Source organism: Atta cephalotes (genome assembly GCF_000143395.1).
Source record: "Atta cephalotes unplaced genomic scaffold scaffold00108, whole genome shotgun sequence".
In the NCBI taxonomy this organism is placed as follows: Eukaryota; Metazoa; Arthropoda; class Insecta; order Hymenoptera; family Formicidae; genus Atta; species Atta cephalotes.
The window spans coordinates 47,842-62,682 of record NW_012130172.1 but is presented as its reverse complement, the minus strand read 5'-3'; the positions used below and the strand labels follow the sequence as shown (position 1 = coordinate 62,682).

Below are 14,841 nucleotides of genomic sequence, written 5' to 3'. Positions count from 1 at the left end.
TATATATATATATATATATATATGTATATGTATATGTATATATTTTGCGTATGAGAATACGCATTAAATAACGCATAAGTAAAAGGAATCACATAAGAAGCTGCAATGAGAGAAACATCGTAAGCATAACATGCACATGAGTCTCAACGGCATAACGTATCGAGAGAAAGAAGTATATGATAAGTATATGAGATAGAGCGTACGGTTGTGGCGGCGGCAGCGCTGCTCAATATCTTAATATGTAATATTTCTATAATCGGATGCTTTATGTACAACAAAGGCAACTTTCTATGAACTTATGTCGATTCTTCTCTTGACGGCTCTTTTGCTTTATTTTGTTTTATCATCGATTGCCATTGACTGCTATTGATAAATCCACGGACAGTCTCGCTACAGTGAAGAATGCTTTTCAGCGACAATTTTTATCGAGTTGCGTCGCTCGAAGCACTGTATTTGATGTGAGTGACAACAATCTATAAAAAGTATTCTGCTAATAGTGACGGAATATTTTTGTATGTTGAGTGAGTTATGTGTTACATGATTGTATTTAGAATGAAGAATTCCGATGAGCCTCCAACAAAACGGCTAAAGATTAAGGAAGAAGAGCAAGAGGATGCTAAGAAGTCAGCATCGAAGAGGATGCCCTCTTCGTCGAAAAGAACGGTGATGAGGGTGTTCTCTTCGATGAAAAAGAGGAGAAGAAGAAAGAGAAAGAGGAGGAGGAGGAGGAGAAGGCGATAATGAGGGAGAGATATACATTAACGACTTCCCCTTCAATTTTCACAATATAAGCGCCGAGAAGTGCATCGAGTACATGATGGATCTCCTCCATTTTCAAAGCAAAAAATAGTTGTTCCACGTCTTCGAAAAGAAGATGGAGGAGTAAAAGGAGATAGAGGAAAAGGAGGTAAGTAAAAATATCGTCACATTTTGGGGTGGATGTGGGCGATGGCCTGCAATGCATTTTGAGATGAACGCGATGTCCGCGGCGGCGGCAAGTTCCTCTCGCGATCGCGATGCCAGCACCGCCTGGTGGCAGCCCAGGTGGCTGTATCCATGGATTCGAATTCTCATTGCTTTATTACTATCAATATATTCGCGAATTTACTTAAACATTCAACGGCAGATCCAGACATTTATCAAGAGGGAGCTACTGAAGGATTAATATTTTTGGGTAGATTTTTGGTTTGCCGAATTTTTGAACATTATGCTCCAATTGTAAGTAAAATGAGCGAGTAACAAAGAAAAAGAGAGAATTTAATTATTTTACATCATTCTCGTATCTTTTCGTCCTTATTATTTTACTTATTATTACTTATTATTTTTGCACGCTGCAAGCGAAATTTTTTTAAGGTTAAATACAGAAAGATAAATTATTTGAATTATCATTAGCATTATATTAAAAAAGTACTATGTATTGGGAGTACAAATAAGTTTCCGCCGTTTTTAATAAAAAATTAAGCATTTATTGTGAAAGAACGGTACATAATGTTTTATTCATAGTAATGGCCATCGCTAGTCACTACTTTTTCCCATCTTTCTGATAGTATGTGGATATCGCGTCGGAAGAACGCTTCATCTTTTGAGATACAATTTTTGATATTTTCATATGATGTGAAGTGCTGCTCAGACAGGCCATGCGTCGAAATAAGTGGTAGTCAGAAGGAGCAATGTCTGGAGAATACGGTGGGTGGGGTAGAACTTCCTATTTGAGTGTTTCTAAGTAGGTTTTGATTGGCGCCGCAACATGTGGTCGAGCATTATCATGCAGGAGAATAATTTTGTCATGCCTGGAAGAATAGTGGGCGCGTTTTTCTTTGAAAGGCGTTTTTCTTTTCTTGCTCGGCTCAATCTCATAAATTGTGTTCGGAGAGAGCTCCAGTAAAGATCTCATTCGATTTGAGCAACTCATAATACACGACACCAAATACGCAACATAAATTTTTTTCCATGAATATTAGGCTTGGCTGTCAATGTTGAATGGCCAGGTGGTCCCCATGATTTCCTCTTCTTTGGGTTATCGTAGTGGATCCATTTTTCATCTCCAGTGATTATACGATGCAAAAAACCCTTTCGTTTATGCCTGGCAAGCAGCATTTCATATGTGAAAAATCGGCGTTCAACGTTTGTCGGCTTCAGTTCATATGGTACCCAATTCCTTTGCTTTTCCCAATGATTTCAAATGATATGAAATTATTTGTTGAGTCACTCCTAATGTAAGTGCAAGTTCTTTTTGCGTTTGGCACGAATCTTCATCCAATAATGCTTCCAATTCCGCGTCTTCGTACACTTTCGGCCTTCCGCTACGTTCTTTATCTTCGACGTCAAATTCATCGTTCTTAAACTTTTGAAACCACTCACGACAATTTCTCTCACTTAAGGCAGCATCACCATATGCTTCTACAAGCAATCTATGAGCTTCAACTGCAGATTTCTCCAAATTAAAGAAGTAAATCAAAAGTTCCCGCAAATGACGCTTATTCGGCTCAAAATTCGACATTTTCGTACAAAAAAATATATATGATGTTGATACAAAATCGCTAATATTTCAAGGTTATGGTGTTGCCGGATGTCCAATCTTACGATGTGTCGTTTTACATCAAATTTTAACTATAGTTTATTAGTGGCGCCGTCTTTTGCAAACGGCGGAAACTTATTTGTATTCCCAATAAATACATAATATAATTCATAGAACATTTTATTTAAAATTATATCAGCAAAAAAACAATATGCATAACATTTTACAGTAAAACATTCAATTTACACTTTCTATTTCTGATAAACCTATTTAACATTATTTTTTTAATATATTTGTAGGGTCAAAATCACGAACCGTTAATGAATAAGGTCTCAATATAACATAAAGTTTTATTCCAATGTATACGTTACAAAGGATGACTCGCGTGTCTACGCAGTTCGCGATACAAGATGACTTTACAAAGGATTAATCATTCATTCTCAATCTAACGCGCGCTCAGATTCAATTCTCCTAATAATGGTGTATATATATATTATATATATATATATATACAGAAATGTGATTTACATTATTTCTTGAATTTCTTTCATTTATAACTTTTTAACGAGTAACATGCGACGGTTAAAACTTCTTCAAAGTCTCAGGGTCATGACCTTGACAACATATGTCAAGGTGGGGGGGGAGGTCCTCTATAATTTATATATTTACTTTAAAAAATATTTTTGAAATATCAAAATTATGATTAAGCATTTTCGAAATATTAAAAATTTTGTAACATTTTATTACAAAACGTTTTTAAAAAAAGAGATTCCAAGGGAGAGGGGGGCACATGGCCCCTCCCATGGATCCGCTAGATGGATAGTGTATGCATTTGATTTATTTTCGAATTAATCTTTTAATTCCTTACTAATTAATCCCTACCAATCAATTTAACGACTGAAAACTTTTTCCTTCTTTTTTAAATTGTCAACACTTTTACTTGCGTACAACTTAAATAGAACAAGTCAAAATAACGTCAAAATAACATTAAAATAAATAAAAAAATAATTAAAAAATGACTTTTAATGATCATTTTAGAGTCATTTTGACATCTGAGTCCAGCGTAACGGACATCATTTTGATATCATACCCAATAAATACGCATGTTAGACATTCCGAAAGACGGTTTAAAAGAGACGTCTGTAAAACTTTTTTTGAAAAGACTTTAAGCTGATTGACTTTCAATCAAGTTTTAAAGACAAGCTTTTTAAAAGTATCTTTCAGACGACTTAAAAGAGATATTTGTAAGACTTTTTCAAAGAAGTTTTTAGGACGACTTTTAGTCAAATTTTAAAGACAACTTTTTTTATGTAACAGATGTCGTTCAAACATCCATTTAAATCATCTTTCCGATCATCGTTTTAAGACATAGATATAGTTTTGAGAACAAAAGATAAGATATTTTTATAAAATAATTCGTAAAGTTGAACTGGCGATATGACGCATTTATAATATATCGCATATATGTAAAATACATGCTTTCAGTATTATTGGTGTTATGCTTTAATTGTTTATTGGGTTCTTTCGATCACTTTCTGCTTCCGGCAATTCCAGCAGAACGCCGAACCGTTTAAATCGTATATGTACATTACGACATCTTATAAATGTTGAGTGAACAATGTTTTGGTATACATTGTCAGCACTGAAAATCTATAATTTACGTACATATTATAGATTTTCAGTGCTGTCAGTATATATCAAAACTCGGCCAATATAATCTATAAAAATCATTATATCTAAAAGTAGTCTGAAAGACAGCCATCAAAATGTCCAAAACATGTCTTACATGACGTCTAACAAACATGGAATAAAGCTATTAAAAGACAGACATAAGACGCCTTAAAGACGTCTTTTAAGGTTTGTTCGCATCGCATGCTCCAACATGCTGCAATGTGCTCCTATCATAGCTCCTATTTACTCTAATGCACTCACTAGAGTAAAAACTATGGCAAGAGCATGTTGGAGCATATTGGAGCATATTGGAGCGTGCGACGCGAACAAATCTTTAGTAAAAAATATCGGATGTCCGAGGGAATTTTAAGTCTAAAGGCATTCTTTCTCTGTAGTATTGAAAGTCTATAATTCACGTATATATATTTCAATGCTACATTTCAATATATTTCTAAACATTGCCAATAATTACCAGATCTACATTATAAGATGAAGCATGCAGGAGGGGCAAAATATAAAAAAAATTGTATTTAAATACAAAATACAAAATACAAAAATATATTTAAATACATATTTTAATACATGTATTTCAAATACTACTCATTCATCCTGGAAGTGTGCTTATTTAATGAAACAAAGACAAGAGAGATTTTGTTTATATATACCCAGATAGCAAAATGTTTGTAGTCTTCTAGCAGACTGTCAGCAGGTTCGAGCAGAAAATGACGGCAATCTGCTATCAATTGCGTCCATTAGGCTTGTGTTCTGTTAACATCACCTGTCATAATATAAAGACAAATTGTTGGCAGAAATTGAGCAGATCCTGCCAACATTATCTTACACTTGCAGATTCCGTTACGTTTTTTTCTAGCAGTCTGTCAACAGTATTCTTGTACATCTAATTCTGTAACAATTTTGTTATTTTGTTGGCATAGTGTGTAGCAGACATTTAAAAAATCTGTTTTCTACAAATTTGGCTATCTGGGTAATCCAATCCAATCTCCATTCATCCGTTTCGTCTCATTAAATTAAACATGTGTCAAATTTGGATAAAAAATAAAAAAATTTGGATAAAAAAATAAAAAAATTATAACAAAACATATTATCAATTTATATTATGTATTGTAATAAAAATATAAGAAGGCATAGGATAGATAGTCCAACAGTGAATTAGTAGTACAGTATGAACTATTGCGATATTTTGTAAATGCGATGTTACCAGATTGTGTTGTTATCATGCAGCGACTTGTATTAGGTGTAGTAAAAAGAAATCCATTATTTTTGCATGAAATTGAAAAATGGAAAAATAATGGATTTCTTTTTACACCTAATATTTAATCTCTCCTCAGCTCCCTAATCGACTGGCAGATCGCGCTAAGGAATGGCCATGTAATATCACATTTTAAGAATTTTGGATTACAAAATAAGTTTTTTTCGTAACTTTTTCGTATTTTATGTTCTTATTGATATATCTATCATTTTTTTCATTGTGCATTAGTTTTGTGTGCACATTTGGCTTTATTATTCTGTAAGCAACTTTTTTCTGATGCACTATTTTTCCACATTATTTTGGAGATTATCATGAAAAAGGTTAAATGGTCTGCAATGAATCATTTTGATATAGTAAACAATGAATCAGTTCATTGTAGATAACCTTTTTTACGATAACTGTCAAAATAATAATTCATTGTGATAATTATTTAGAATGCGGTCCCTCCCCTCCTAAAATAATATATTTATTTATCACGTTTTCACTCAAAACGAAAAAATCTAGTAAAATACCGTGGCGGTATTTCGTGAATCCTTATCATCTTATAATTATCTATTTTCTAAATAAACATTTTAAAATATAAAACTAAAATAATCCCAATAATTCGCAATATAAAACATGTAATTTATTATTAAAATTGGTTCATTGTGCACACATCCCTTGTATACAATGAATCACTTACCGTTTTTTAAAATAATCGAAATTGTGACTAAACTTAAAAAATAACTTAAGAGTTATTGTTTACAGTATGTAGCTAACTAAATTCATAAACTGTATGCCAAAACTCAGATCTTCAACTCAATTGAGAGAGATATAAGTCTTTGAAATTTACATGGTTTATGATTAGACCACTTACTCTACATAAAAAGGCTTATTATATTATATATATTATACTAACTTGTATTAAAGGATCCAATACATGAAATAAACTTTTGATACAGACCTAATAATAAACCAAAGTTGCATGTAATGTAATTATTAATTTCATATTACAATTAACAATATAATTGTAATATGATACACGTGTTATATTAAAATCATATTGATCTATATACTAGATACTAGAGAATAAATCGAAATCGATTGGAAATAGATTGTAGATGCAATGAGCACGTCATACAATGTCATCAAAATAATATTATGCGCAGACATCGGCAGCATCCCAAGAAACAATTGGAATGTTCGATTACGCGGCTAAGATAGTGAAGAATAGCTGCTCTTATACTACTTATTTAGCTACTCGTGTTAACTATGTTTTTAATTTTAATTAATAAAGTTGGATGTCGGCAGCAAATTTTTATTTTTCAATAGCTAACTTTTAACAATAATAGTTTTAATCAAAGTTTAAGTAACTCAGAAACTGATATTACTAAGTCTTTTTTTTGTGTATAGTTGATACGTATTAATACATTTTATGAAAGAAAAAATTTTAATTTATTACTTCATGTGATTTGTCATGTGGATACATGTAATCTTGTTATCGGTCATAAAGAAATTATTCATCCACTTTTTTCAAACTGCAGCAGTGCGAAGACATCGAATTAAGGTAATGAGTAAATGAGTGAATGAAAAAATGTATGTGTGAATATCTCTCTTTTTTTCTCTCGTGTATGTACATATGCATCATAGCACATATTAAGTAATTGATCGCGTATGGTAAGCATATAGTAAGCATATAGTAAGCATATAGTAAGTATAATAAGCGTATAGTGTAATTCTGTGTAATCGCTTACAGCAGATGATGATTTACGCCGTTCTTATTTCTGAACGCATCCCATAATTCGCAAAATATTTCTTTCCTTATAATTTAAAAACTAAGTTTCAGATAAAAGGAAGCTGGGTAAAATTATCGAATTTTGATTTAAACAATGGAATTTTTCTTGCGCATGTTTCCTTGTATTTTTTGATGTATGAATCATTTGCAAAAATTTATTTCAAACTGATCTGATGGGAGCATGTTGAAAATCACATTAAAAGTAGCACAATTTTGTCGAAATCTTTTTAAGTCCAACTTTTAATACTTTCCCATCAGTTTAGCTTGAAATTAACATTTATAAATAATTCAGCACATCAAAAAATACAAGAAAACATGAATAAGGAAAGTTCCATCATTTAGCCAAAGTTCGGTAATTTTACCCATCCTCTTTGATAAAGGAAAAATCGTTTTAAAATGAAGTCAGGAATACGGTCAAGAAGAGATATAATCCATGTTTACACGGCATTTAATCGGATACAGTCTATTCATATATGCACAATCAATATCTTCGCTCTTTTTCTTTTCAACGTTCAAATATATATCTATTTCATTTTAAGTTTAAAAATTTTTGGGGGTTTCAAATAACGCAAACAGATCTTATATTTTAAGGACAAATGATTGTTTTAAATCACCTAGTATGTCTTACATAAAAACTAAGAAATATAATAAGTCTTACGTAAGAAATAAATTCATATTTTTTATTTTTATAATTAATTTTTATAATTAAAGTAAATAGGCTCGTATGATTGTAACGCAGCTTAACAGTTGTGGCTTATTTTGAGCTTTTTAAACAGGTGACTTAGAAATAATATATTTTTAACTTAAAATATTTTTAATTTTTATGACGTTAATAGCTATAACTTTTATGACTTTTAATAGAAACAACTCGCGTAAATGCTAATGAAATAATTAAAACTAAATTTGAATTTCTAAGTTTATTTCAGTGCGCACATACACTTTTATGCATAAAAAATTTCATTAAATCAAATTTTATTTTGGATTTAATGAAAACAATAGAAGGAAAAAAATCAAAATTATCTTTTTACTTTTTTCTTAAATGAAATGATGATTATGATATATATCAAATTATTATAACTGTTCTGAATTAAAAAACTTCGGTAATTATTTGGATTAACGAATAACCATGCTAATGATCTTGATCTTGATATACATATATTGTCAAGATTATGACCTTAAGTGATCTTCGAAAGGTTTTAGTGGCGATCATTGTTCGTTTAAAAATTATTAACAAATAAATTAAAAAAAAATAATGTCTTATTTCTACCATATATTATACAGTATTAAAATCTATCTTATACTTAACTTCCTACATACAGTCGATCGACTTTCCTCGAAGTAAAACTCATCGTATCTTTCTCTCAACCAAGAACTGTCTAATTTTCATCTAGACAGAGAGAAGAGGTGGAGAGAACTTCATTTTATGTTGAAAATATGTCCCAAAAGGGAGAGATAGAATAAACTTTCTTTCGCGTGGAAAATCGTATGCCCCATAGTATGTAATAATCTTAATTTGTAGCTCGCCAGAAACTTCGGTATCGATATACAAAATAGGTTCGCTTGGGAGGTGAGATGTAATTTCGTTTATTTTTCCCATACAGCACAGAAATATTGCAGCAACATTGCAAAAATATTGCGAAATATTGCTGCAATATTTCAGCAACATTGCAGCAACTTAAAAATGTTTTAAAAATATTGATATGTAATGTTGCAGCAATATTACAATATAATATATATGCAATATTAGGTTTTGCGCACAATGGAGGAATACTTGGTTTTATTGCAGAAGCATTGTAATAATGCAGCAACATTGCTGTAATACAACGTTACTGTAATATTTATTATAAGATTTTATATTATATAAATTTAAATATTAGGTGTACACCGTTTTCCTATAGATAGCTTTAGCGGTAAGTCGTGGTCGAAATAAATAGATCATAGACGTCATACAATAAACTTGGGCATCTGTCAACATAACCCCATAGAAACATTAGTCGATTTGTGTCTGCATCATAAAGTTATTCTCGATTGCAAATGTCAGTTTACGAGCTAAATTATCATCATTTGCGGGAGGTTTTAATTTTTTGCTTCAATATGAAGAAATCTGCGGCTGAGGCTCATCGAATACTCTCAAATACTTATGATGAGGTCGCTATTAGTGAAAGAACGTGTCGTGAATGGTTTCAACGCTTCAAGAACGGTGATTTTGACGTCGAAGACCGGCATAGCGGTGGAAGAGAGAAGGTTTTCGAAGATGCAGAATTGGAGGCATTACTTGAGCAAAACTCGTGTCAAAATCAAGAAGAATTGGCACGATCATTGGGAGTGACTCAACAAGCCATTTCAAAACGTCTCAAAGCCATGGGAATGATTCAGAAGCAAGGAAATTGGGTGCCGTACGAATTGAAGCCGAGAGATGTTGAACGGCGTTTGTTTACTTGTGAACAGCTGCTTGAAAGGCAAAGACGGAAGGGATTTCTGCATCTCATTATGACTGGGAACGAAAAATGGGTTCATTACGATAAGCGCAGAAAATCATGGGGAGTTCCCGGTCATGCTTCCACGTCGACGGCCAAACCGAATATTCACGGTTCCAAGGTCATGCTGTGTATTTGGTGGGACCAGCTCGGCATAGTGTATTATGAACTATTAAAACCGACTGAAACAATCACAGGCGATCGGTATCGAATGCAATTGCGTTTGAGCCGAGCATTGAAAGACAAACGGCCGCAATACAACGAGAGACACAATAAAGTGATTTTGCAGCATGACAATGCTCGACCCCATGTTGCGAAAGTGGTCAAGACATACTTGAAAACGTTGAAATGGGAAGTCCTACCCCACCCGCCGTATTCTCCAGACGTTGCTCCCTCTGACTATCACTTGTTTCGATCAATGGCACACGGCCTGGCTGACCAGCACTTCCGGTCTTATGAAGAAGTAAAAAATTGGATTGATTCGTGGATAGCCTCAAAAGATGACTAGTTTTTTCGACGCGGGATTCGTACGCTACTCGAAAGATGGGAGAAAGTAGTGACCAGCGATGGACAATACTTTAAACCATAAATGTATAACCAGTTTTTTACAATAAAGCTTCGAATTTCGGAAAAAAACGGCGGAAGCAAAGTTGTAGGAGTTAAATGTAACATACAATGAATATAAATAAAATATGACTTCTAATTAATTATGTCTTTATATTTTATAGCCGTGTTCCGATATATACTGCCAATACTGAAAATGTATAGCATATATAACGTGAATTATAAATTTTTAGTACTGGCTGTGCATATTGGAACATATACGACCTGTACATCTTATTGAGTTCATTGTGTATTGTATTTAATTCTTACTTCTAATTGTTTTATGTCTATAAATTATAGGTATAATTTCTATAAATTATAGACATTGACTACGTTTACATCTTATGTCCATTTCCATTAATGTAGATTAATTTTAATCTCGGTTCAACTTACTCTTCTTTTTCTAATTTTTAGAACTACAAAATGACAAAGTTGAACTAAGATTAAAATTAATCTATATTGATAGAAATGGACATTAATCAGGTTTAATAATATTATATAATATAGTTTGAAACTAACCAGTTATTCCACTTTTCAGAAGAATATAATTATGAGATTGGTCAATTTCATAACTACAGATGTTATGAAACTTGATTAAGTGTGCCGTGTAAACGTGATCATTAATTCTTATTCTTCCATTATGTCCAGATCCTTTCTTTATTTATATTATTATACAAATCAATATACAAGTCTTAACACTCAAAGTGAGCTTTCTAGCAGAGGCACAAATCGATGCAGTGACAAGAGTCATTCTTTGTCTTTGTTTCTTACTGATTTTTGAACAAGGACAGGATAACTCTTGTGTCAATTTGTGTCTCTTGCTGGAAATATTTTAAAAATACTGTTACAATATTGTTAGAGTAATATTAAGTAGTTAGAGTAATATTAAGAGTAATATTAAAAAGAAATCTTCGCAATGTTTCTGCAACATTGCATGCAATATTGCATACAATATGCAACATGTTGCAGCAATGTTGCTACAAATTTCTGTGCTGTACGGATAATGTTGACGTAAAATAATAGTGTATTTAAATGTAATAGATGTGGTACATTTTGATATGCGTGCGGGCGTGAGTGCGTGTGTGCACGCGGATTGTTTATATACGCGCAATGCGATATAGCTTGATATCGTTGGCGGCTTCTTGGTCTCGCTACAGACGCGGATCGCGGGGCGCGGATATGCGCCAGCAAACGTTCACGATATCCGTTGCGGTAAACGCGCGAGTTTTTCCCCAATGCAACGAGGAAAAAATGAAGAATGCACTCGACGGAGGCAGAGAAAACTCTATCTCTTTTTTATTGTCGAGGACAGGTGGTTTGAGGAAATTCGACAAAGACAGAATGCTTTCTGGAATTATGTCGGTACGCGGAAAATGGCGGCAAGCTGGTTACCAAGAACACTTGGTGTGACGGAATACACTTCGTCACGGAAATTTCTGTCGGTATAGTTGTACTGATGCTCGCTGATTGGCGGCTGAGAACATTTCGGCGAGACAGAAATACTCCGCTTCAGAGATTTCGTCGATTTCAGCGGTTTCTAGGATATGCCGGTCGGTTGCGATTGAGAATGCTTGACAGTAGCAGAGTTTCTATCACCTTTTTGTGTTCGCGATCGAAGAATCTGGAAGATAACGGAGTAGAAGCGATATGGAAAAGAGAGCACGCACGGTAAAAATCGCGGCTTTTGGGAATACAAATAAGTTTCCGCCGTTTGCAAAAGATGGCGCCACTAATAAACTATAGTTAAAATTGTTTGATGTAAAACGATATATCGTAAAATTGGACATCCGGCAACACCATAACCTTGAAATATTATGATTTTGTATCAGCATCATATATTTTTTTTTGTACGAAAATTCGAGTTTTGAGCCGAATAAGCATTATTTGCAGGAACTTTTGATTTACTTCTTTAATTTGAAGAAATCTGCAGCTGAGGTTCATAGATTGCTTGTAGAAGCATATGGTGATGCTGCCTTAAGTGAGAGAAATTGTCGTGAGTGGTTTCAAAAGTTTAAGAACGATGAATTTGACGTCGAAGATAAAGAACGTAGCGGAAGGCCGAAAGTGTACGAAGACGCGGAATTGGAAGCATTATTGGATGAAGATTCGTGCCAAACGCAAAAAGAACTTGCATTTACATTAGGAGTGACTCAACAAACAATTTCATATCGTTTGAAATCATTGGGAATGATTCAAAAGCAAGGGAATTGGGTTCCAGTATGAACTGAAGCCGAGTTGAACGCCGATTTTTCACATTCACCGATTTTATGAAATGCTGCTTGCCAGGCATAAACGAAAGGGTTTTTTGCATCGTATAGTCACTGGTAATGAAAAATGGATCCACTACGATAACCCAAAGAAGAGGAAATCATGGGAACTACCTAGCCATGCTTCAACAGCCAAGCTGAATATATGAAAAAACTCATGTGTATTTGGTGGGATCAGCTTGGTGTCGTGTATTATGAGTTGCTCAAACCGAATAAGACCATTACTGAGGCTCTCTACCGAACACAATTGATGAGATTGAGCCGAGCACTCAAGGAAAAACGCCCATTACTACTCCAGGCATGACAAAATTATTCTCCTGCATGATAATGCTCGACCACATATTGCGGCGCCGGTTAAAATCTATTTAGAAACACTCAAATGGGAAGTTTTACCCACCCGCTGTATTCTCCAGACATTATTCCTTCAGACTACCACTTGTTCCGATCGATGACGCATGGCCTGTCTGAGTAGCACTTCACATTATATGAAGATACCAAAAATCGAATTGTATCGATGATTGGATAGCCTCAAAAGATGAAGCGTTCTTCCGACTCAGTATGCTACCACATGCTACCAGAAAGATGAGAAAAAGTAGTGGCTAGCGATGGCCATTACTATGAATAAAACATTATGTACCGTTCTTTCACAATAAATGCTTAATTTTTGATAAAAAACGGCGGAAACTTATTTGTACTCCTAATACTAATTGTTATTCTCATATTGTCCCGGAATCATTCTCGCCGATTAACAATACGAGTAGAAGAAAACGGCATTTGGTGGAATTTGAACGGATATCTGCGGCGGAGCGGCTATCGTCTGTGAATTAATTTTTAGATTTGTTTAAAAATATGCGAGCGCATCGCGCCCTCATCGCCTATTAATGTTGAGTGCAATGACTAGAGGTTTTGCCGGGGGCGATGCAGTTTTTAGGGATGCATCGTTACAAATATATAGCAGAAATAAGACATTAGTTTGTAACTTTTACTTATTAATAACTTTTGATCATCACGTAAAGTCTTTTGAAAGTCATGATCTTGACAACATATGTCAAAGTCAAGATTATCTGTTGTATAAATAGAATGTTTACTGTGCGGCGGAAGTTGTCGCACTAGTTAATCATTCAATATTCTTAAGTTTGTCTCATTTTGCAAAATTTCTGACATGATGTGATACTACTTCTGCCGCGTGGCAAAAGTTGGATTGAGTTCAACTTTTATCGCGCGGTAGAAATTATATATTTATTAGATCCGAGCAACCGAGATACTATTAAAGACCGTCAACTGGACAAATTTTAGTCCATATAAAGAATGTCCCGAGGACCTGGAAGTAATTGAAGAATGACATTATGGACAATTAATATAAATTTGTTAACATAAATACTTGAATAATATATCATTAAATTGATGATTTTTTTATTATATATAATAAAAAAATTCTATAAATAAGCATATGCATATTAATGCATACTCTTATTGCTATAATATCTTATTGCTATAAAATTACAATATTTTTTTTCTCTACATTTATCATCTCTATTGATAATCGGACGATAAAAATAATTTTAAATAAAAATCGAATATTATTAATTTCGAATATATGTATATGTCTATGAAATTAATAAATCATAAAATTAGTATTACATTATCAGTTTAATTTTTAATCACTTAAATTTCAACGGGGACGAGAACTCCCGACAGTCTTTAATAGTATCTTGTTATTGATATGTCAAAAGAAATATTTTTATTTTTAGGATAGGAGCAATATTAGATGATCATATTGTAACAGAAAATATTCCTGGTAGAATCAATACAGATAAATACAGTATCGAATTTGTGCGAAATCAGTCTTCTCCTCGTTTCGTTAAAAGTCACATGTCTTTCGAATTGTTACCGACAGTCGTAAATAGTACTTGCAAGGTATATTAACATATATGTTAAATATATGTTAAATTTCTCAAATTTAATCTTAAAAAACTATAATAAACTTATTGCGAAAAATATTGGTCTCGGCCGGGAGTCGAACCTGGATCTTATGCATTCCGTGCGAGTGTCCTAAGTCTTTAGATTACCGAGATTTTAGCAATATTCTTCGCAATAACCGTTATGTGTAAAGAGTTACGCATAAGTGAGCGTGGTTTTTTGGGGGGGAGGCGGGGAATTTTGGAGGGATTATTAATATTTCAAATTGATTACGTTGAAAGTCCGACAACCATATCAGCACGTAATTATATTTTCTGAAATTAATTCATTTAATGAATATA

At 33.3% G+C, this 14,841-nt stretch overlaps 1 protein-coding gene across 1 annotated transcript in view; it reads left to right on the top strand.

Moving 5' to 3' along the window:
• LOC105625105 (sulfotransferase 1C4-like) overlaps window positions 1-14,841 on the top strand; it is a 72,445-nt gene that overhangs the window by 35,672 nt on the left and 21,932 nt on the right. Inside the window, exon 3 of the mRNA XM_012206447.1 lies at window positions 14,332-14,497. Within this exon, the coding sequence (XP_012061837.1) occupies window positions 14,332-14,497 (166 nt within the window). The remainder of the gene's footprint in view (window positions 1-14,331; window positions 14,498-14,841) is intronic.